This window comes from Anabrus simplex, chromosome 4 (assembly GCF_040414725.1).
Source record: "Anabrus simplex isolate iqAnaSimp1 chromosome 4, ASM4041472v1, whole genome shotgun sequence".
Taxonomy (NCBI): domain Eukaryota; kingdom Metazoa; phylum Arthropoda; class Insecta; order Orthoptera; family Tettigoniidae; genus Anabrus; species Anabrus simplex.
Window position 1 is genome coordinate 80,517,788 of NC_090268.1, and position 25,433 is coordinate 80,543,220.

The window sequence follows — 25,433 nt, forward strand, 5'->3', positions numbered from 1 at the left end:
TTTCATGGACTACTGACTGTAGATGAGGAGCAAAAGCAATCTGTGTTGTGTTGTACTGTGTTACGTTCAAGAACATGATACACTATACCCAGATTGCAAGAAAGAAATACTGAACAGAAAAAATCCACAGGAATACTAAACACCATAATACAGTCCAAAGAGTGAAAATGTATTAAACTGCAATATAAAATTTGATATTACACATGTATCAATAGCTTTTCCACTGACTTAAAACTACAAAACCTATAATTCAAATTCAAATTTCGCACTCAAGTTGGCATGAGTTAATATTGGCCTACTGGGACGAAATATTGTTTTTGAGTAAATCTGACCTAATCACAAATATTTAGGGGATGAGCCCAAAAATAGCTTTCTTATTTATTTTTGCAAAATAAGGGTCACCCTGGTGTGTGTGTGTGTATGTATGTATGTATGTATGTATGTATGTATGATGTATGTAACAAAATCAACACTATAAAACTACAATAAAATAACTTTTTAATAATAGAGAGAATGCAAATGCTTAGTATCAACAATAATAAGACGACCACAAACAGACTGTATACAGCCCATGCATGAGGCACAAAGCACAATAAAAAATACATTTAAGTACAAACATACAGTACAATGGAAAGCTATTCTTGTTTAGAAAATGCAAAACATGAAAAGCAACGTGCGTTACTTCTTGTTACTGTAGAAATGATCTTGTATATGAGGTAGGAAACAGATCTTCCTAATGTAAGCAAAAAAAGAGAATTCCCAATCCCTTTCTCTCTCCAAAATATATTACCTGGATTTTTCAGATTTATTTTCCTCTTTACTCCCCTTCATACAACAGAAGTTACACCAATTCTGAATCACTGACCTGAAAAGCAGAATATTCCTATTCATGCCTACTACACTGAACTTCGTTTAGAAAAATGGAGAGTGTGACGAAACCACTATAAAGACAAACTTTAAAATATACAGGTGTTACTGTTGTTCTAAGGAGAAAAACAAGGGATTCACATCATTAGGAAAAAGAGAGACAGATATGGTAGTTGAATACAATAAAAGTACAAAATTATAAACGTAATTAATTACATTAAAATATAGTTACAAGAAACTGCTTGTAAAAAGACAGAGTTCTCCATAAGTATTTTCACTAAATCATAAGCAGCATGTAAATGACGTTAAAAAAACCTTTATAAACCACCATTCACAAGTTACCACTATAAATGTTCTTTCAAGTAGAATGTTATGTTCATAATACATTATTCTGTAGTTATGATATGTTGGTGGTGGTGACTGATGTCGTAAGGGGTGAAACTATTTGACGACTTTATTAGTCTTAGCAGACTCCCTCAGCCCAGCTTATGAAGTGGTTACGGAGACCTAGACAACTCTGTTATTGCTTCTATATGCTCTAATCACTTTTCAGGAACTCTTCCTTCTCCAGATGTTCTTCAAAGGGCCCAAAATCTTGTTTGCCCTCCTAAAAATGTTAACCTTGTCCACCTAGCACATTTTCATCCAAAATATGATGCAAAAGAAGTCAACACATTTCTCTCCCAGTTGTCATACCAGATTCAGGAAGGACATTCCAGGAATCATTAACGAACAAGGGGAGTGTGTATGATTGAGGATTTACAGAAGGCAGAATTATTTAGTCAGCAGTAAATAAAGATAGTCGGACATAAGAATAGCATCTTAGCTGAGACGGGCAACACATACCCATCGGCATTCAAACAGTTCAGCAAACGTTTTATCTCTCGGCCACTTCCTTGCCCAGCAGCGAGTGATTTATGACGGTAATGGGCTTTGAAACAGAAGTTCTTACAGCTCTGTTGTCAATGCACCTCTTATTACATTGCACATCAGCCTCTTTTTCTAGCTCAGATAATTCGCACATGCTTTATTTGCTGTTTGAAAGTCTTGTAATATTTGCTTCATTAATTAACATTTGTGAAGTGTATTGCTTTTCACTTAGTTTCATGTAATAATGTAGAAGCCGTGGGAATCAAACCTGGAAATTAATGCACCATAAGATCCTGAATTAAATCTGCCAGTACACACAAACAATCCTCAACCGAGCATCAGTAGCACTGATACTCGACCAAATAGTGCTGGTTCGGTGCCCACAAGTGATACTCAACCTCAACCAAGTAGTAGTAGTAATTCTGAGAAGAAAAGAAATGATTCTAAAACTTTAAGTAAGCAAAGTCAATGGCTGATATGTAATGCATATAAATACGTTATGAAGAAAGAAAAGCACAAAAATGGTTTTCCCGCTTTAGAGTAGGACGGTTTGACTGGTCTGATGATCCACGTTATGGAAGACCTTCAGATTTCGACGAAAATAACTCGAATGAGTTTCTTCATGAGAATCCTCGTCAAATAATACGGGAAATGGCACAAGTTTTTGAATGTGATCAGTCAACTATTGTATGCCATTTGCATTCGATAGGTAAGGTACAGAAATTGGGTATATGGGTACCACATGTGCTATGTTACAGTAACAAAAATCAACGAGTAAACATCTGTTCGTCATTGCTTGCCCGGCACTGGTTGGCTTGTGATAGGCACGAAGCATTCCTTTCAAACATTGTCACCGGTGACGAGAAATGGTGCCTGTATGTTAACATGAAGAAGAGGAAAGAGTGGCTCAGCCCATTTAAAAAAAAAACTCCCTGAACCAAGGATAGTGCCCATTGACAGAAAATCATGTTGTGTGTTTGGTGGAACAAAGATGGCATTCTTCACCATGAACTTCTTCCAAAAAATGTAATGATTACCTCTGCTGTGTATAGTGACCAGCTAAGACAGTTTGCCATTACTATTGACAACAAAAGACAAAGACAACAGTCTTATTGCTACATGATAACGCTCGTCCGCACACAATGCAACTGACCAAAGGTGTGATTGCGGAACTTGGCTGGGAACCTCTTCCTCATCCTCCGTATTGCCCTGACCTTGCCCCCTCAGAATTCCATCTTTTCCGTTCTCTTTCTAACCACATTCAGGGGCAAGTGTTTCCTGACAAAGCTTCTCTTGACCAATGGCTAACAGATTTCTTCCAGCCAAAACCAAAACAGTTCTACAGGCGAGGCATTCAACTGCTACCTGAATGTTGGCAGAAGGTCATAGAGAGTGGAGGTGAATACATCACTGAGTGATTGTGATTGAGAGTTACAGTGCGTGACAGTGACAGTAAAATAAAATAAAATATAAATTATAAGAACCGCACGAACTTATGTATCGATCCAATACTAAAGGCTATTGATTGGGATATAGTGCCATATCTAAAGTACTTATATAATTACCAATTACATGAAGAAGCCATATCAGATGAATGCAGAATTAATATAGTAGTCCATGTGTACAAAGAGAAGGGTAATAACAAACATCAAGCAGATCATTCCAGCCCAGTCGGCTTGACATATGTTGCATGTAAGCTCTGGGAAAGCATTTATTCTGATTAATAGTACACATGTTTGTGAAACTACCAACTAGTTTCATAGAAAGCACTCTGAGTTTAGGAAAGGTCATTCTAGTTAAGATCAACTTGTAGAATTCCAGCAAAATATAGCACATATTTTCGATTAAGGAAGTCAAATGGACTGTATCACTATTGACATATCCAAAGCTTTTGATAGCATAGATCATCGGAGACTACAGGCAAAAAATAAAGGCTAATGGACTAGACAAAAGAGTGATTGAATGAGTGGCTACATTTCTAGAAAACAGAACTCAGAAAATTAGAATAGACGAAGCATTATCTAATCCTGCAATGATTAAGAGGGTATTAAATTCGACAGAGAAGTAAAGAGACTATAATATAGTGTGTCTTTACCATTCCTTACCACCTGTAAACCTGTTTTCACACTCCTCAACAATTGCTTTAAACCCATCCCAGAGTATGTTTACATTTTTATTTACCGTTTTCCACTGATCATAGTTACTTTTTAAAACCTCGTGCCTATTTTATCAGCCAAATGGTACCGCCCTATAGTCCTACTTTTAAGACCTTCCTTTCTATCACATTTATTTTTAGCTACAATAAAAACAGCTTTGTGATGACTAATACCATCTATTACTTTGGTTTCTCTATACAGCTCATCCGTTTTTACCAGAACCATACCCAGAATATTCTTCCCTCTAGGGCCTCTCAGGGTGCACGCACTATGCACGGTGCAAAAGACGACTTTGCTTGGTTGACCAGAGTGCAGAGTGGAGCAATAGCGCTGTCTCTCTCTTTCCCCACGCCTGTCTCACTCGCTCCCCCTGTCTCCCTCTTCCTCACTTGCTCCGTAGCACTCCAAATCCGGGCTGAGTTGAGCCGAGCTTAGCCGAGTAACCCAGAGAGGAAGCATTGGTTCTAACCAAGCCAAGTGGGGCCGATGCACTGTGCATAGGAACTCTGCGCCACTGTTTGCACGCGTGAGATTTTGGGCGTTTGAGAGGCCCAGCTCTAGTTGGTTCCATCACTTTCTGAATTAGCTGTCCTTCCCATATTAACTTATTTGCCATTTGTTGGTCATGCTTCCTGTAGTTCGCATTACCTTCCCAATTGACATCTGGTAAATTGAGATCACCTGTTACAATCACGTTCCTTTCCATATCGTTTCCCACATAGCCAATTACAGTATCTCATCACCGAGCTCAGTAGCTGCAGTCGCTTAAGTGCGGCCAGTATTCAGTATTCGGGAGATAGTAGGTTTAAACCCCCACTGTCGGCAGCCCTGAAAATGGTTTTCTGTGGTTTCCCATTATCACACCAGGCAAATGCTGGGGCTGTACCTCAATTAAGGCCACAGCAGCTTCCTTCCCACTCCTAGCCCATCCTTGTTCCATCGTCGCCATAAGACCTATCTGTGTCGGTGCGACGTAAACCAACTAGCAAAAGCAAACTCATGAAATTACTCTGAATCAACGTCAGCGCTATGCTTTCCCGGTCTGTATACTCCAAAGACATCAAGTTGCCTGTTATCTTTAGAGATGAACCTTACACCTAGAATTTCATATTTGTCATCTTTAACTTTTTCGTAGCCTACAAATTCTTCTTTCATCAGAATTAATACTCCCCCTCCTGCCATTCTTGTCCTATCTCTATGATACACACTTCAGTTCGTGAGAAAATTTCTGCATCCATTATATCATTTCTCAGCCATGATTCAACTCCTATTACAATATCTGTTAAGTATATATCTATTAAATTACTTAATTCGATTCCTTTCTTTACAATACTTCTACAGTTCAACACTAACATTTTTATGTCATCCCTACTTGACTTCCAGATTCCTGTACCCTTATCACCGCTCCCTAGACCACCCCGTTTCCCTGAATGTACCTCCCTATAACCCTTCTAAACAAATTTCCTAACTTATATGTACCACTGCGGTTTAAGTGAAGGCCATCTAAGTGCAGATACCTATCTCTTACGCACCCGATAGAATCTAGAAATCTCACTCCCAGTTTCCCACATACCCACTCCATAGTCTCATTTAAATTCCCAATCACCTTCCAGTCAGTATCCCTCCTACATAGTATTCCACTGTTAATCTCTGCTTCCTTAAACTTCACCCGTGCTGCATTTACCAGGTCCCACACATGTTGGTACTTACAACTGCTTGCTTTACATTGTTGGTACCAATGTGAAACACTACCACCTTCTCCTTTCCATCCTCCTCCTCTTTTACTTTCCTCAACATCTGCTTTAACCTAATTCTTGGATGACACTCTACCCTGGTTCTCTTTCCTCCATACACTTTCCCCACATGTCTAACAATTCACGTTTGTCATTGTACATTGTTTGAATCCCCCATGACCAGAGCCTCAACTCTACCCACCTCATTTGATCCCCTCCCCTTCTGGTCAGCCCTATCTTTCCTGACAGCTGCAGAAGCTACTTCCTCCTCCCTTTTCTCCCTCCCATGACCCTGTTCCACCTGTCTTTTCCTATCCTCGACTCTACATTTCCCGTGCCTACCTTTTTCTTTCCTTCTACTTCCACACTTCTCAGCATCAGTTCCCTGTTCCTCATCTTCCCTCTGTTGTTCTACCTGCAGTGACTTGTACCGATTTCTCACAGACACCTGTCCTGAATTCTGATCCTACAATATCCTTCCCCTTGAAACATTAGACCACCTGTCTTCTAAAATTCCCCCTTTCCTTCCCATCCCTCTTTTACACCTACTGTATTCTGTACATTGTTTGAGGGAGGCCTACTTTCTTTCCTGTCCTCTGAGAGAATCCTAATTATCTCTCTCAAACTCTCCAACTCCTCTCTCATACTCCTTAATGCCCGGCCACACCCACAGTTCCTACACTTGCACTCCTTAGCCATTCTTTACAAAATGATGAGAAGAAATAAAATAACTTATTCTGTGCACAGAAAAAAATGAAGGAAAGAAATATTGTCTACGCTAGTACACAAAGATCACAAGACAATACAGTAATTAATATACTAGTACACTACAACACTAGAAAGACCACAACAAGGGAGAATTGTCTTATTGTGAGTCAAGTGACTCTCTACAACACCCTGTATCATCCTGCACCATGTGTCAATGATTCATGAGCAGGGCTACAGGTTCACTGCCTCGTGTAGGTTGTCTGTAACACCAGAGCAGTGATGACTGCATTTGGAGTGCTATCACATGACTTGTACAAAGGTACATGTAACTCCAAGGGAGATTGAGTTCTCAGTCACCCTTCTTAAAACTTTGTTATTCAATACATGAACTTCAGCTTCTTCAAACCAAAGAAAGATGAATGTACTTGAAATAAACTTTCAATATATTAGGCCATATTCAGTAAATGAAGAGACGTTAAGTACCAGTGGCGGTGGGCACTCAGGAGCACAGGAGCATGTGAACACCCAGTTTTAATACATATTTACGAATTTATGGATAATTTAAAACTTTCCTTTCTTTCGACCTGATTTCGACAATCGATCGAAAGCATTCGACTTATATCGAAGCTCCGTTACACCGACAGTTGTTCATTTTGACTGACAGTGCAGCGAGCACACTGGGTAATGCGCTATTGTGCTGAAGACTATACGCATGCGCAAAGCAGATGACGTCGTGGTTTTCTACACTGATATTCCCATTAGCGAAGAGCACGATAAGGTACGTGCCTTGTCGTTTAGAGCCACCCTCAACCTAGAGGCAGTATTACAGTTGACCACAAGGGTCCGCCACCTCCCCTATTACTGTTAGCCACAGCCTCCCAGGAGCTACTATTGCATTACGTTACCGGCAGATTTCGCTAGTACCCTAATTCTGAATAGGCATTTTCTAGCTCGTTGTGAACAGGTGTTTGTAATCGCGGGAAGAAGTTTGCTTCACCTTGTGACTGGAAAATATTTTCAAGTTAAATTAATTTGTGTGTTGTATTTTGCTTCTGTATTTGTATGGTTTGTGACCGTGCCGTGGTATTCTTTGTGTAAGAGGAAATGAATTCGGTTCAGGTAATTTTAACTAGTGAAATATTAACCTATCAGGATAAGTTAGAAATTAAAAGGCTTGGACCGGACAGACCAGATTTGATTATTGAAAAAGTTACAAAAACTGACAAACGCGAGTATAGGCGTAAGTTTAAGAGAGAAGTGTACGAAACACGCAAGTGGCTCTGTGGATGTAGATCTAGGAATGCGCTGTTTTGTTTGCCCTGTTTATTGTTCAGCAAAGAAAGAAATGTATGGAATTCAGCTGGGTGCACAGACCTTGCTCATTTGAGTGGAAAAATAAATAAACATGAAAATTCTCATGCACACAAAAACGCGAGTATTGAATTCTCTATGCTAGGCCATGTCAATATCACCACGCAGCTGGATTCCGCTTACCGTGAATCGATTAAGAAACATAACAAGCAAGTCGATGCAAATAGGTATATACTGTCTAGATTAATCGACTGTGTTAAGTTTTGTGGAGCTTTCGAACTGTCACTGCGTGGCCACGATGAAAGCGATACTTCTAATAATCCTGGGATTTTCAGGGGACTAGTAAACTTTGTAAGCTCTATTGACAATGCAATGAAAGAGCATTTAGAAAGTGCTACCGTTTTTAAAGGTACTTCCCACACTATTCAAAATGAACTTCTTGATTGCATGTTGAGCGTGTGCAGAGATGAAATATCTAATGAGATTCATGCCGCTCATTATTTGGCAGTTATGGCTGATGAAACGACAGATGTTTCTACATTGCAACAAATGGTAATTGTTTATAGATATGAAGTTGGAGGGGTTCCGGTTGAAAGGTACTGGGGTTTTGTCAACCCGAAAGCTCAAGACGCGGAGTCTGTTTTTGGAATTGTTCATGCAGAATTAGAACGCCAAGTGGGGAGCCACAGACAGAAGGTTATTGGACAATGCTACGATGGAGCCGCAGTATTAAGTGGGGGTAGAAACGGGGTGCAGGCCAGAATAAGGGAGATTTACCCTCAAGCTTATTACATCCATTGTTATGCTCATCAGTTTAATTTAATTTTACGGAAAGCGGCATCTATAAATAGTTCGTGTAGGATATTTTTTTCCAACTTAACAGCCTTTCCAGCATTCTTTTCTCTATCAGCACAGAGAACGAAAGTTTTGGATTCGCTGGTAGAGAAGAGGCTTCCGAAGACCATAACCACCAGATGGAATTTCTCAGCTCGTTTAGTCCAAACCGTATATGAGAACACGGACAATTTAATGGAATGTCTCGAAGAAATTCGAAATTCATCTTATGTTGACGATGTTACTAGGCGGGAGAGCTCCGGACTTCTCTACAGTTTGAGAGATACGGAATTTATGTTTTGGCTACAATTCTTTCACCGTTTGATGCCACATGCAGACATTCTTTTCAAATTACTACAGCACAGAAATATCGATGCAGTTAAAGTGAAAGAACATATTTCAGAATTCCGAAGGCATGTTGAGAAAGTCAGGGACTGCACCACGGACTTGGACGCTGATATATCCTCCAATGATCAACTCTCTCAAAAGAGGCGAAAAATCTCAGATCGTTCAGTAGCTGCTAAAGAAGTGTGTGATGTAATAACTGTTCACATGGAAGAACGATTTTCATTCCGTTCTCACTTACTGGCTTCTAGTCTGGTTGATGTGCGTGCGTTTGGTGTCTATTCAGACTCTTTTCCAGAAAGAGAACTAAATACAGTGGCGCATATGTATCCCTGCCTAAATAAGACACAGCTGAAGACTGAACTAGAAGTATTGTATATGAGAAATGACTTTCAGAAAGCTGATGGGGCCATTTCCATGTTGCAGTTTCTGCTTGACAATGAACTAGATAGGGACACATTTCCACAAGTATGCGAATTACTCCGAATTGTTGTCACAACCCCAATGACGACAGCGGAGCCTGAGAGGTGTTTTTCTACTTTGAAACGAATTAAAACATTTCTGAGGAACACCATGACTGGAGAAAGACTGTCAGCGCTGGCTATGCTTGCTATTGAGAAGAGATTTGTCAACAACATCAGTGACTTCAATCGTAAAGTGATTGAGAAATTTGCGCGATTGAAGGACAGAAGGATTGCTTTCCTGTACAAATAATCAGCATTTACGTGAGTTGCTAATCTAAATGCTATCATTTAAATAAGCATGATCTAGTGTTGTTGGTTGTACTGCATGCTATAAATTGTTTAGAGTAGTGGCTATAACTTGCAAAATGAGAATACTTACCATGTGATACAGTAGAACCCTGACTAACCGAGATAAAGTGGAGACTATTGGGGTCAATTCGGAAATAATTATTTTAAAAAATTACCGGTAAATGCGGTACACATTCCTTCTATGCTTCTCGTCATATCCAGATGAACTTCGTGCTGTTAACCAGGAATAGTGCTCGCATCCTTCAGTGTTCGCAGTGCAGTAAAGCTATTATGAATTTTACTATTGTTCTACACTAAGACAGCCTGCCCGCGGTGTAGGGGTAGCGTGCCAGCCTGTTACCCGGAGGCCCCGGGTTCGATTCCCGGCCAGGTCAGGGATTTTTACCTGGATCTGAGGGCTGGTTCGAGGTCCACTCAGCCTACGTGATTATAATTGAGGAGCTATCTGACAGTGAGATGGCGGTCAAAAAAGCCAAGAATAATGGCCGAGAGGATTCGTCGTGCTAACCACACGACACCTCGTAATCTGCAGACCACCGGGCTGAGCAGCAATCGCTTGATAGGCCATGGGGTTTGGTTTGGTTCTACACTAACACCCAGGTGAACTTCGTGCTGTTTAAAAACCAAGAATAGTGCTCGCATCCTGCAATATTCGAAGGGTAGTAAAGTTATTGTGAATTTTACTTTTGTTCTACATTAACAAATTAGTTTCGTATAAAATTTATCCTCGGTTACAGGGGTTCTACCAAATTATTTGTGAAGAAGGAACCGTACAAGGAACTGTTAGTGAAATGATTTATGTACCTATGTTACTTTTCTGCTGATTTGAGACATGAACAAAAATGATGTTGTGAACCCCCTAAAAATTTTGTCACGAGCCGCCACTGTTAAGTACAAAACAAAAATTGCCAAATGGACACCAGTGGGATGTCTGCTGTGGTCACAAACCGGAAACAGCGGAGTGATACTGAAATATATGAGCATGTCTTGAAGAAGATTAGAGACCATGATAAGAAAGCATCAGGGAATGAGAGTATTATATACACAATGAATCTGCAATCTATGCAATTTGCATTCTCCCTACAAGTCTGAGATTAATATTATAAAACCAAACTTATTTGAGCATAAGACATCTCCAAAAACTGTGAAATTAGTTAGTGGGATGTACAACCAATAATATTATGGGAGTATAATTTCACAATGACGTTGCTAGTCATAATGTGATTTATTATTAGAGAAAGTTAGGCCAAGTTAGTATTATGTGGAATGGCTTGCCAAATCTTTCAATGGAAACTGCCGAGATCAATACGCAATAATTCCTAGGGGAAAAAAAAACTGCAGCAAGCAAATGGAGACTGACTATGGCCATAGTACTAGAGAGTGTAAGCTGAAAAGTTGTGACATCACACTTCCAAGACAATAAGTAATCAACTCATGAAAAGTAAAAGAATAAAATCAATGTTTATGTAGTAAAATATTCAGACAGGCTTATTTCACTAAGCCCAATCAAATAACAGGATTTATGATTCAATTCAATTAGACCGAACAGTGAACAATCCAATTGCTACACATCTTCAAACTAATCAGTATGATTCTAAAAACATGTCTGCTCTAATACCACATAGGTGAATGCAGCGCAAATACAGTATAGTATTCAGAAAAAGAACACAATAAAATATATCAGATTTTCACATACACACATTAAATGGTAAAAACCACATGAAGTTTGAAAATATGGTATCGTAATGCTATGAATATCTAGGATTGTGTTGCAATAAAGAAAGATAATGATGAAACCCATTTTTAAACCAGTCCACAATTTTCTCTTTCCTCTTGTCATCACTGGTTTGCTCTTTTCAATTCAGATTGCATTCTCCAGAATGCTTTCCCCCATGTTACAACATTATCAACATACTGTATAACATTATGATAATTACTGTATCCTTGCTGCCATCATATCACCTTCCATCATAGTATTAAAAGCAACACAGGAGACAATACCATGTAAAGGGATATATAATAATACAGTGTCACACTTACTTCTCAAATATTAAGTAGCATACACTTCATAACACATTCCAGTGTAAGTGCAAGTATAGCCTGCAGTGGCAGAAATTACGTTCTGGACACGCTACGAGCACAACCCGTAGCAGCTATGCATAAGATTCTATGAAGCTTTAGTTAAGGTTGTATGTCACTAGATGTCAGTACTACTCCCCAAGATGATTTGCAATATTTTACAAGCTTTTCCACCTTAGAAGATTATCTCTGACATTGCCCTCTAAACATAGTTCTATACTGTAGAGATGTGCTAAATGCGACTATAATTTTGGACCCCTTATGCGATAATAAGGATAATTATGTTTAAATTAACAGTGTACAACTTCAAATGTGTCTATTCATGTAAATATTTTACAACACATGCCACTGAATTAGAAATAATTCACAGAAAAAGTAAGTACTGTTTGTAAATTCTAAGAAGTTTCTGGAATTTATAAAAATTGTTACACCCTACTAAATATTTGATGTATTGTTTTTACATAACAATTTTCATTGAAAATTATATGCTCTGTCCCAATTAATGTGTAATTTGTTTAATTTATGACAAAAAAAAACATGTATAACACCCACCAATTGATTTTTTTGTTTTAATGAAAACATGATTTTTTAAGAACTTGCACAAGCTTTATTTAATATTTATAGAACAACAGGCCCAATCTACTGCTAAAATAGGCTCAAAATTATAATGTTTACAAATGGAAAAATGTTTGAAGAGCCTAAAAAAAATATATATTTTTTAAAATTCCAGATTGGAATTCCAGATTCCACATTGGGGGTTGAAGTTAATCTATCTGCAGCATTCCTTAAGCTGTACATGCTCTCCAGGCAGTGCTAAACACGTGAGAAAGCTAAGATGAGACCGAATTGTCTGAATAGAACTCTAGGTCAAAGAATAAGGAGAAACATTTTCTCTTTTCTATTATGTACATAACTTGTATATACTTTTGCATTAAATATGCTAAATAAATAAATAAATAAATAAATAAATAAATAAATAAATAAATAAATAAATAAATAAATAAATAAATAAATAAAATGTACATTTAATCACTAGGTGAAATATAAGCATTTCATAATACAGTGAGATGTAACAACTCAAAATTATATAGCAAAGGATATTGCTACAGAAGTTCAATACAACTTTTTTTTTTTTTTTTTTTTAAATAGGATATTTCTCAGTAAGAACAATAAGTTCAGTGGCCTTTTAGCTCTCCATGGACTTGGTACTATTATCTATTTTAAATATAAAGTTGCTCACTGCTGAAGTGCAAGTCTCCCAAAGAGTTTGTAAAAATGAAACAATGCATCAATGGCAACAATGTTTAAATAATTCAGCCTTCAACAGTGTTTCTTCCCATAAATTAGGAGAATTATTTTCCTACCTCATAATCTCATTATAACATTCAAAATGATATTTTAAATGAAACAAGCAAAAAATGAACATTCCAACTATAAACTATTTTTGAAGCCATGCACTACACGACATACAAATGCAACTAACAAGAATGAATATTTCATTTTGACAACTGCATACATACTGATGCATACATACACATGTACTTGCTTATTAGCATTCAGTCCGCAAGCATCGAGGAATTTACTAAACCCCTCCAAAATCCCCTATTTGTAACTAGCTCTGTGGCCTCGTATAGTTTCATACCTCTTATCTTTAAATTGTTCAAAACTGAATCTAAACCTCGTTGTCTTGCTCTTCCTCTACTTCTCTTACGTTCCATAACTGAGTCCATTATTCTCCTAGGTAATCTATCCTCCTCCATTCGCCTTACATGACCCCACTACCGAAGCCAGTTTATGCGCACATAAACCTTCCTGCCATTGTTCCCAACTGTTTGTACCAGCAATCATTCTTGCTACTGTCATGTCTGTTATTTGTTATGAATAAGATATCGTAAGTCCACCCTGCTTTCACTTCCGGTAAAGCAAAGTTTGTCTGAAATATAGTTTTATCTCAGAGCTGTCTTCTTTCTTACAGAATACTGCTGATCGCAACCGAGAGCTCACTGTATTCGCTTTGCTGCACCTTGATTATCTCACATACTATACTACCATCCTGGGAGAATACATATCCTATATACCTGATATATAGATCTTAGGTTTCTTCCCTACTGACATCACTACTTCAGCCTTGGAAAGGCTGGTTTTAATATCATACTCATTGCACCTATTTTCAAGTTCCAAGATGATTGCAGGCTTTCAGTACAGTCTGCCATTAACACTAAGTCGTTGGCTGACTGAATCCCATTCTGCCACTTAATGCCTTTCAGTAGATGATCCTATGAACAAAAAAGGTGAAAGATTACAATTTTGTCTAACCCCTATAAGTACCTTGAAACAAGAACTAATTCTACCATCAATTCTCACTGCAGCACAATTGTCAACATAAATGCCTTTGATTACTTCTAATAATCTACCCTTAATCCCATAATCCCCCAGTACATCTAACATCTTTTTCCTCGGTACTCTGTCATACCCCGTCTCTCAATCTATGAAACATAAACACAACTGTCTATTCCTCTAATAGCATTTTTCAGTTACCTAGTGCATACTGAAAATCTGATCCTGACAGCCCCTCTATGATCTGAAACCACACTGGTTTTCATCCAACTGCCGGTATACTGATAAAAGAAATACCTCTATAGCTGTTGTAATCTTTCCTGTTCCCTTGCTTATAGATAGGTGCAATTATAGCTTTTGTAATTGTCGAATGCTGTTGATGTCCGCAAATCTGTCATAATAGCTATGCTATCTGCATTTCAGAGCTTATCATTTACTCTTCTTGCTACCCCTTCATACAATTCTGGGATAATGTCATTTAATATATGCTTACAAGTAGTCATATTATTTCTAGGTTAAGGATACTGAATCAACTCCTTAAATCCTTCATCTTCAACAGTGCTGAATAGCTGACTATCTTTGGATATCATGTATGCTGTTTTCTTGTTGAATAAATTTGATGATTTTTGTCCTCGTTTAAATCTGGATTTACCATCCAGAACAGATGCAAGTGTAAGTTGGCTCGTGTTTGAGTATGACGATGACGATGATGACTACAAGGACAATGCCTTCGCAATCCAATGAATGGGCACGTTCAACATAATAGGTCACGTTCAGTACAAATAGGGTACTGAACAAAATCTATTGCATTGAAAGTTCATTTCGAGTAAAATACAGCTGTAAAAATGAAATAGTCATTGAATTGGCCTACAATGGGCAACTAGCCCACACTCTATAGTGCCATATCTGTAGCTTAGATCCTTTCCAAAAATAAATATGACCAAGGCCACCATAGCTCAACTGGACAGAGCATCCCACTGGTATCTGGTTGGCCATTTCTCATCATATTTCTTCAGTATGAACTGAACATGGCCTATTCTGTTGAAAATTTATTTCAAATCCAAGAAAATTGTAGGAATAGACATAATACTGGGTTAAATACTTTGAAAAGAAAAATGTAATCAATCTGTTGAAGAAGAAAAAATTACATTTGTATCTAAAAGTTTTCTGAATGTCCTTATTTTAATTATGATCTTTTCTCACTCACAATGACTGTATACTTACTAGAAATAGGTTAACGATAATTTTGATACCCCGATACTCAAGAGATATAAATAACAAACAATTTTACTGTACATGCTCAATACTTTTCCTTTGTTAATAAGTTACAGTAATTTTTAATGTATAACAATTTGTCAACGTTTTATCATGAAGTCAAAGAGCTTTTATGGAATGACAAAGTACTCAAGAGAACGAAATTAACATTATATAAACAGTATTTCATACCAATTGTAATATACGGACTAGAAATGCTGGTAACTAATAAGAGACAAGATAGTAAGATCCAAGCAGTAGAAATGAAATTTTTAAGAACATCGGTTAAAGAGACGAGAAGAGACAGAATTCAAAATATTAAAATCAGAGAAGAGCTAAATATAGAACCATTAGTACAGAACATACAGAAAGCAAGACTGAAATGGTTCGGACATGTAAAAAGAATGAGAAAGGAACGGGTAGTACGAAGGGAAGTGCAAACATAAGTTAAGGGTAAGAGACCAGTTGGAAGACCAACAAGAAGGTGGATGGATCGGATTTGGAAGAACATTAGAGAAGATGGATTGGATGTGGTGGAAGTAATGGAGCAGGAAAAATGGAAGGACAGAAAGGAGTGGAGGAGGCTTGTTAACCACACCCAGGCAACTGGAGTGGGACATTGATGATGATGATGATGAAAAATTTGTCAAAGGCAGCACATTTTAAAGTGGTCACAAGAAACACATCTCAATCATAACTTTATAAATAGAAAGTATCAAGAAACTGGGTGCATTTCTAAGTCAGACTATCGACCGCATAATATTCCTTATATTTCTGTAGATGGTCTGGCAAAATAGCTGGTAGCAAGACACCGTGTGTTTCTAAACCAGAAAATCGACCCCATAATAAAAACAGCCTCCCTTTATGAATCTGCAGATGGTCTGTTACCAGAATGCCACAACTACAAGTTTTTTTAAGTCCCGTACGAGGGCAAAAAACGTTCTGAAATGAATCTTGAAGAAATACTATATTGCACTAGTTTCTAGCATTAATTTGTTTCACTTTTTGTAAATGTAACGTGATCTGTCCAAATATCAAATCACAAGCAATTTATTGTAACAATATCGTATGTCAGCATCTTTACCCCACCTAAACCAAGTGTTTTATACAAACCTGGTTGTTGGCAACCTAGTCATTACCCCCACCTAATGCAGAAACCACTAACTAAACATCCTGGGCCAAAATTTAAATGTACTAGGGTGGCCAGTTTATTTCCACTCTTCCTCACGGCAACAGGACACGAGAAACCCATCCAAGTGGTGACCACACCCATTGATGATTAACTTTGGAGATCTCATGGGATCGAGTGTTTCAATATGGCTACATTGCTGACAGGTTCCTGATATGAGTAAATAAATAATGTAACTGTGACTTTTATTCCAATCTGCTTTACATCGCACCGACACAGACAGGTCCTATGGTGACGATGGGATAGGGAAGGGCTAGAAGTGGGAGGGAAGCAGCTCTGGCCTTAACTAAGGTGTGAAAATGAGAAACTACAGAAAACCATCTTCAAGGCTGCCAACAGTGGGGTTCGAACCCACAATTTCCCGAATGTAAACTGTTAGCTATGTGACCCAGATCGCTCAGCCACTTGCTTATTTTGTTTTTTATTATATTAGAGAACAAATACCATATTTGCTCGCATATATCTTGCACCCCATTTTAACATTTGAAACTGCAAGAAAATATCCCTGCTCATAACTCGCATTAATTTCTGACGTCATAAAGGCGTACGGTACATCCACAAAATAAAGTTTGGGTAATCCATGGACATGCCTACATTAAATATCGGGACTGTACCAATTGCTGTACCTAACTCGCAAACCCCTGCCCTAAGGTCGCATTCCTAGCCGGTCAGTCGCACTCAGCCATTCCCCTCACTCTTCTATCTTAGTCAATACGCTTATCACTACCTGTCTGACACAGTTGTTCACATGAAGTGGAAGTGTCCCTGACCAGGCAGTCAAGTGATCATGGTGTTAGGTATCGTCAATTTGTTGTATTCTCAGAAAGTACCAGTATTCTGTCTTCAAGTTTCGTTGTTGTTTCTCAGTTAAGTAGGTTAAGTAGGTCTTTAAGTTATGGAGAAACGTGGGAGTTATATGGCTGGGTTTACACTCAAAGTGATAAAATATGCTGAAGAACATGGTAACAGAGCTGCCAGTCGAGAATTCAATGTGACTGATTTTAATGCTCGCTACTGGCGTAAACAGAAAGCTGCGCTAGAAACTACCAACCAAACACGCAAGGCATTCAGAGGGCCGAAAACTGGCAAGTTTCCTGAGCTGGAACATGAGTTGCTTCATTGCGTTACAGAGTTGTGAAATGATGTATCTCGCACGAGATGTTACATTTCAAAGTGTGCGAACTAGCGTTTAAAGGAGGAATCAGCTGTTTAGATCTGAAAGTGAGCTGGGGTTGGATCCGTAGATTCAGAACACGAAAGGGATTGTGCCTGCAAAGGCGAACATCTCTTTGCCAGAGAATGCAAGCAATTTCAGCAACAAAATCATAGATTTTCATCTCCATGTGATAGCAATGCAGAAAAAAATACAATTACCTCTTACCTCAAATTAGTAATGCAGATCAGACCCCAATGAACTTCAACATGCCATGCAACACCACCATCAACAAGAAGGGAGAATCTAGGTGCTTGTACGTACAACTGGGTGTGAAAAACAGTGTTGCACTGTCGTGCTAGCAATAACCACAGACGGAAGAAAATTGCCACCGAATGTTATTTTCAAAAGAAAAACAGTGCCTGAAGCGAAGTTTCCCAAAGGCATTTATGTACGGGTTCAAGAAAAAGGATGGATGGATACAACTCTTGTCCAGGACCGGGTCCGTACGGTGTGGGAACAGTTTCCACGGACACTTGGTGGAAGACACGAAGAAAGATCTTCGGGAAATTAAAACTGATCTTGTAATTCCTGGAGGACTCACATGTTGTCTACAGCCCTTAGATGTTTACATCAACAAGCCCTTCAAGGACAATACACAAAATAGTTTAAGAATATGATTCGATTTGCACATACATATATTTTAAAATTATGTTAATATAGATTTGGATAATGCCTTGTAACAATTTTTCCTTAGGCTGATAATGGCAAATACAGTTGCCGAAACCGGTCTCTATGTTGAAATTTAATAAATATGTGATGTATTAACAACTTCACACTGTTGTAGTGGAAACAATTATCCTCAATCCTTAATGCCAAATGGATAGCAGGAGGGAAGCATGAGCTGACGGCAGCAAGCAAAATAAAGGGCCCATCAGTTGAACTCGTTGACATACGTTATTGTGAAGAGTTTCTTGAAGACGGGCATCGTAAATGCGTTGGATGGAAGTGAGGATGATGCAGTATGGGATGGTGACCAGAATGATGCACGTGAGAACAGCGACAATGAATAAGGTAAGTAAGCCAGTTGTCTTGTTTCAATGCCTAATGCAAATTTTAAGTTTTTTTTCTTTTTCGGGAATATGATCTTTTGCACACAAATTCCCGCATATATTACTGTACGCAATGAAAATGTTCACACTTATTATTTGTCAAAAAAGTGCAAGTTATATGCAAGCAAATATGGTAGTTTCCGAAGCTGAGAAAATTAGCAGTGAAATATTTATGTAAACCACCAGCAATAGTCTTTCCTGACAAACTATTTAGCACAGCAGGACATGACTATAGACTTGATACTGGTACCAAAAGAATAAAATGCTTGTATTGGTGGACAAAACCTATACAGTTTATTGGCATTTATTCTGTCACATACGTTTAACATGTGCTTGGTTGGAAGATAGGAAACTACATGTTTTACTTAACCTACAATTCTACAGTGTTAACGCTAATAACTGAATAGATTAATATTTAAATTACACTACATTGTATTTATACAGGGGCTCAACAATGTAATTTTAAGGATGTTAAATGCTCATAATTTTAAAAAACACTCAGTTAGTAAGAAAATTCATATCTACTTTGATCTATTAATACTCTCAGAATAAAAAAATAATAAATTTGTATTTTAGTTGATAAAAATGAAAACATCAAAACTAAAAACATATATTGGTATAATTATCAAGAAAATTTGGTATCAATCCTTTTCTACATTTACAAAATACTCTGCAAGCGTCGGCTTCTATTTTTCACTTCTGATATATAAAAAGTTAGAGGGATATGATTTTGGTCCACTGGAACATTTGACCAGTATTATTGTGTAAAATATAAATGTTGTATTGTCTTGTTCCGACATGCTTAACAACGAAGAGCAGTCTATGAAAGTAACTGTAAAAGCTACTCCCTCTTTGAAATAGTGAAATGAATTGCATTATGCCTAATACTTTTTTTTGCTAGGGGCTTTACGTCGCACTGACACAGATAGGTCTTATGGCGACGATGGGATAGGAAAGGCCTAGGAGTTGGAAGGAAGCGGCCGTGGCCTTAATTAAGGTACAGCCCCAGCATTTGCCTGGTGTGAAAATGGGAAACCACGGAAAACCATTTTCAGGGCTGCCGATAGTGGGATTCGAACCTACTATCTCCCGGATGCAAGCTCACAGCCGCGCGCCTCTACGCACACGGCCAACTAGCCCGGTATGCCTAATACTAAAGTGGGTGATCAATGAAGCATACAGTCTTACACGGCATCCAGTGTTTATAAGTGACAAGTACATGTTTGTACAGTTTGTTACGTTAAGTCAGTCAAAATGAGGTACCAAACAGAGCCAGAAACTGTTTGTGTATTCATATTGTTTCAGGAAGGCAGGACTATTCAAGCAGTGGCAGCAGACCTCAATGTGGCTAAATATATTGTAGACAGGGTCTGGAAACAATTCAGAGAAACACGATTGTACATTAGGAGACCAGACCAGGGTAAAAAACTGAAAACTTCGGCCAGATAAGATCAATTTGTGGTCAATTGTGCACTTTAGTTGCCCAGTGCTTGAACGGGACCACCAAAAAGATCTCAGGGCAGCAACTGGTGCAAATGTCAATACCTCATCACAAGAAAGATCAACTCAGCTTTCCACATGCATGTCAAAACTGGCAGCTCCGATAATGGTGCAATGTGTTTGTCATATATGAATCAGGCTTTCTCGTAACGCAGAGTGATATACATCTGTGGGTGTATCATTGCCATGGTATATGGACAGTTCAGAAACTGGATAGGTTTGGCACTAGGTCTGTCAATGGTGTGGAGTGGTATCACAATCAATAGCCGAATGGACCTTGTGGTGATCACAGACTTATGGTTGTCAGTTACGTAGAGGAAATTGTACTCAATCATGTTAAGCCCACTGCAGTGGGGATGGGGCCCCAATTTGTGCTGCAACAAAACAATGCAATGGGTGCATACAGCAGCTGCTACCAGGGCTGTCCAAGAGGAACTCCAGATTCAAAACATGGATTGACTCACTATGATTCCCAACATCAATTCCATTGAGCACTTCTTACGGGACAAGCCAAATCAATGACTCTTATGTCATCCTAGAGCCCCTCTGACACTTCAAGAACTTTCAGATGCTCTGATCAATACATGGGATAACATCCCACAAGCAGTGTGTGTCTACTCATCAGAAGTGTGCCTCGAAGGTGTCAGGTAGTCCTAAAGACACATGGAAGCCATACCAGGTAACAGATTTCTTTATGTGAAAATATGACACTAATGGATGGTGATTCCACTTTGATTTAGGACACTGTGTTTAATTTTTGCTTCCACCATCCAAGTGTACATTGAAACATAAACAAGATGTGTATTACTGTTACATAAAGGTTTGAATTGTCTGGTAACACACAACACACCACTCTAAACACAATTTGTGCAACAATATATGTGTATCAAATCTTGCAACCCCCCCTCCCTATTGTTTTGAGACATGTACAGTCAATACAACTAAAGTTTTAAAGGTACAAACCAGAACTTATCCAAAACATATGAATGTAAGCCTCGTAATTTATTCGTATTTATAAGCCCTTAAATTTCTTTTAACCTTTTTTTTCCCCCCCTGATTCAAGAATTCATATATAACTCGTAACTTCTTGTAAGTATTAACGAAAGTACAAAATGTTTCCACTTAATGAGTTACGCAAAGTGAGCACCTCAAAATATATTATTTGACCCCAAACTATAACAAAATATATAAGAAATACAGAAATAATCTTGGAGCAACTATTTCCAAAGAATACTGCAAACTATATTCCACATGAAAAGTGGACACACAAATGCATATATGGATTTACACTCATCTCTTATACTAAAGACAGTTTAATCTCATACTATAATAGCACCAAAAATTAAACATTATTTCAATAAACTGTCCATCTATTTCAAAATATTCGGGAAATTACAGTCACGCTGATTTCTGAGTGCATGCATTTTATATCTAGAAATAACATGCATTCAATGAAGGAAAACAATAAAAACACAAGAACAGTTCATGATCATTCATGAGAAAGGAACAGGTTATAAAAAGGTTAACTTGCTCACCCTCGAGACCAAACTTCCAATTTGATATTTTGTCTTTTGAACACCCTCTGGCACGCACGGACATTTCGTTGGATCGGTATCATGAATGCTTGGTTATACTGAGGGTTGTTGGTATCCTTTATGAGTACAGTCTTATCTTTATAAGGCGTTTCCTAAAAGGAAGAAATCTAGTTAAGTAACCATAATACATTCAAGAAAAGGCTCATCAAATTGCACAAGTTAGTTCTGAAAAGTTTTCTCTGACACACTCCATATGCAAACGAGATGATACTGACAGATTTATGCTTTCAATATTCAAATACTCAAATACCTCCTTACAGCATATATTGTAATCATTGAAGAAAGCAAAGAGTTATTAGGGAAATCTTTGAAATACAGTAAAACCTCGTTGATTCAAAGTCGCTTGGATGCAAAAATCGGACTTCGAATTACGCGATTTTGAATTAACCGCCAAATCGTAATTCAGAAATGCCAACCCTTGCGACGTCGCACAGTATTCTAAGACCTGTTACTGCATGTAATTAACCTTGATTCACAGTTTAAATCTTTCAAATGCCATGAAAAAGAAAAGATTTCCAAAATTTAACCATTCAACAAGGTGCATTTACAATATTCAAACAATGAACTTGGATAACTCACTGACAAACATACCTTCACGCAATAAAATTAAAAACAAAGAGAAAAATGATTCAAAGACAAAGAGAAATCTATATTGGCTCCCTTGTCCAACTGCTTTATTCATTGGATAACTGTACTGTATGCATTTTAGTGCCTTGTACTTGCACAGAAAGTACCCTATGCCTTTAAAACATCATGGCTTATCAAACTTTCCTATGACGAGGGGAGAAAGTCTCTCACTTCTGTCTGTATTACAACACAGTACAGTAACTATCCTTGTATGATTTCCTGCCATGGCACATGTCCATGGCTGCCTTGTCTCGTGATTCAGAAATGCCAAATCTTGCCAAGTCACAAAGTATCCTAAGACTCATTAATGGATGCAATCGCCTTGATTCTCAGTTTAATCATTTCAAATGCCATGGAAAACACTATTTCCAAAATGTAGTGAACAAGATGCATTTACATTATTCAAACAATGCACTTGGATAAAACACTGGCAAACATAACCTCATGCAAAGAAAGAAAAAACAAAATTCAAAGATGTGGACAAATTATGCTGGCTCTCCTGTGCAAATGCTTTATCTCTTGGGTTACTGCACCGTTTGCATTTTTAGATGTCTTGTACTTGCACGGAAAGTGCCTGATGCCCTTAAAACATCGTGGCTTATCAAACTTTTATATGGCAAGGGAAGGAAGTCTCACTTCCGTGTGCATTGCAACACAATACAGTAACCCCTACCCTTACACGATTTCCTGGCTGGCACTTCTCTCCTTTAAAACCATAAGCCCGTTTGGACTCTGCATTAAAAAATTTAAAAAGTGCAGTTTCATCGGCACTGACAATAGTGTTCGATGTGTACGAATTGATTAAATGAGCCAGGCTTTTTCGCCAACTGTCTGCAAAACAGTGTTCGCGGATTATGTTTCTCCACACACTGCCTGCTACGGTGATAATGCAGCGTTCCTTAAAACGCTGAATACAAAAGAATTACGATTTCACTCGAACTTAGCACATATGAAGCACACTGTAGACACACCAAAGTGAATGTAAGTGCGGAAAGCTACCCCTGCACGCTCTGGAAGGTGCGTTCTTTCATGGCACAGAGAAATTTTGAAATTAAATTACTCTGTAAAATACGTATTTTTTAATGTAAAGGCAGTTTTGAATTAAAAGTCTGAATTTTGGTAATGGGACCAACATTGTTCTTCGAATTACGAATTATCTGTATTTCAAATTAAACAATTTAAATAACATGCAAAACCATACCTCATGTTTCCAGGGATGAGAGCTTCTTTGAATTAGACAAGATTTTGAATTAACCGATTTTGAATTATCGAGGTTCTACTGTATCTACATGGACAATTTGAACACTAAATTCAACATAAAGATATATCAAAAATGACAGAAGTAATGGTGTCTGATTGCCAGCTAATTGATGTTGATATCAAAATGAGGGGCATTCCACTAAAACAAGTGAAGGTGTAATATGACCCCAGATGGACAAAGCACAACTATATAAAAAGCAGAATTGCTGAAGAATCTGTATATCAGCAAAGTCACAGTAAAATGCATCAGTTTTTGATGTTTCAAATAGACTGGAGTATTGTTAGTATGAACAAAAGAAAATCCAAAACCTGTTTCCAGTCATTTCGACCGGGTCAGGAATGGAATGAACGAAGCCCCCATCTAGCGGCGAGGATAGGAATTGTGCCAGCTGCTGAACCCTTTCGCACTCCTTGGGGCAATGATTAATGACTGACAGATGAAATAAAATGATACTGGAGAGTGTTGCTGGAATAAAATATGACAGGGAAAACTGGAGTACCCGGAGAAAAACCTGTCCTGCCTCCGCTTTGTCCAGCACAAATCTCACATGGAGCGACTGGGGTTTGAACCATGGAACCCAGTGGTGAGAGGCCAGCGAGCTGCCGCCTGAGCCACGGAGGCTTCAGTATTGCTGGTAATAGCTCAAAAATTCCTTTGGAAGTAGCAAACTTAGTCATAAGAGCCAAGAAAAATATGGATAAAACTGTACCATACTGAAACCACAGAAACCAGTGAGAATGAACAAGTAAGGGAAAGAATGAAAAATTATTTGTGGCTTGCAACAAAAACATTCCAATCTATTTAAATAATATAAGAGTTTTATCCAGAGTTTTATCACAATTTTTTGAAATTGGTATTCATGTGTAGGTCATGTCCAGAATAAAAAGGAAATGTAATTTTAAAATTTCTGTCAAGTATGTATACACTTCACAAGAAAATGGCTGTAAAGAACTGAACAAAACACAATATCTAATATCAGGGGAGAAAGTACAACAATCTAGGCTATAAATCATTTTATTCACAGAGGATAAAAGAATAGTTTATGGAAGAGCTTAAAACATTTCTGTTAATACTATGTAAAAATGTTTTATAAAATAAAATTTCCAATCTTATGTGCAGGACAACTGATTCTGTAACAAATAATAAGAGAAATATTTATGATTTTATAAATAATATTTAACATCCGTGCTTACTATTGTTAATGTTAATAGTACCAAAGAATCCTCTGTAGCAAAGAAAGAAGGAATAGCAAATTTTTATCACAGCAGGAAGGTTATCGGTCTCAATATTTGAAAGTATTGTCTGTCCCAAAAACGGGGCTTGAGCATGACCGAAGGGAGTCAGCACGCCAAGTGGAACAGCCTCTCTCTGAATAATAATAATAATAATAATAATAATAATAATAATAATAATAATAATAATAATAATAATAATAATAATAATAATAATAATAATAATAATAATAGATGCAAATTATTCTTTTTTTTGTTTTTAATATTACATAAGAAATAATGAAGTATTCTGAATACTTGCCATTCATCTGAATAATACGTATTCTGATCACTACCGGTATTTGACAAACTGGTCCATTATAGTATTTGTTAGAGCTATTTGATATATACTATTGGGGTCGAAAATAGGATTTAATCCACCTTGTTCAATACACAATATTAACAAACTTTAAAATTAATACATAATTATCCACAATGTAGACATGTTTTGACCCTTT

General features: G+C 37.7%; 1 protein-coding gene across 2 annotated transcripts in view; it reads right to left on the reverse strand.

Moving 5' to 3' along the window:
* The window catches only part of l(2)gd1 (lethal (2) giant discs 1), a 107,276-nt gene that overhangs the window by 19,181 nt on the left and 62,662 nt on the right, over positions 1–25,433 (reverse strand). The window contains exons 14-15 of one of the 2 annotated variants that reach the window (XM_067145131.2): positions 21,757–21,908; positions 791–865 (exon numbers count right to left, since the gene is read on the reverse strand). In XM_067145131.2, the coding sequence (XP_067001232.2) occupies positions 791–865; positions 21,757–21,908 (227 nt within the window). The remainder of the gene's footprint in view (positions 1–790; positions 866–21,756; positions 21,909–25,433) is intronic. The other variant, XM_067145132.2, reaches the window with a different exon arrangement.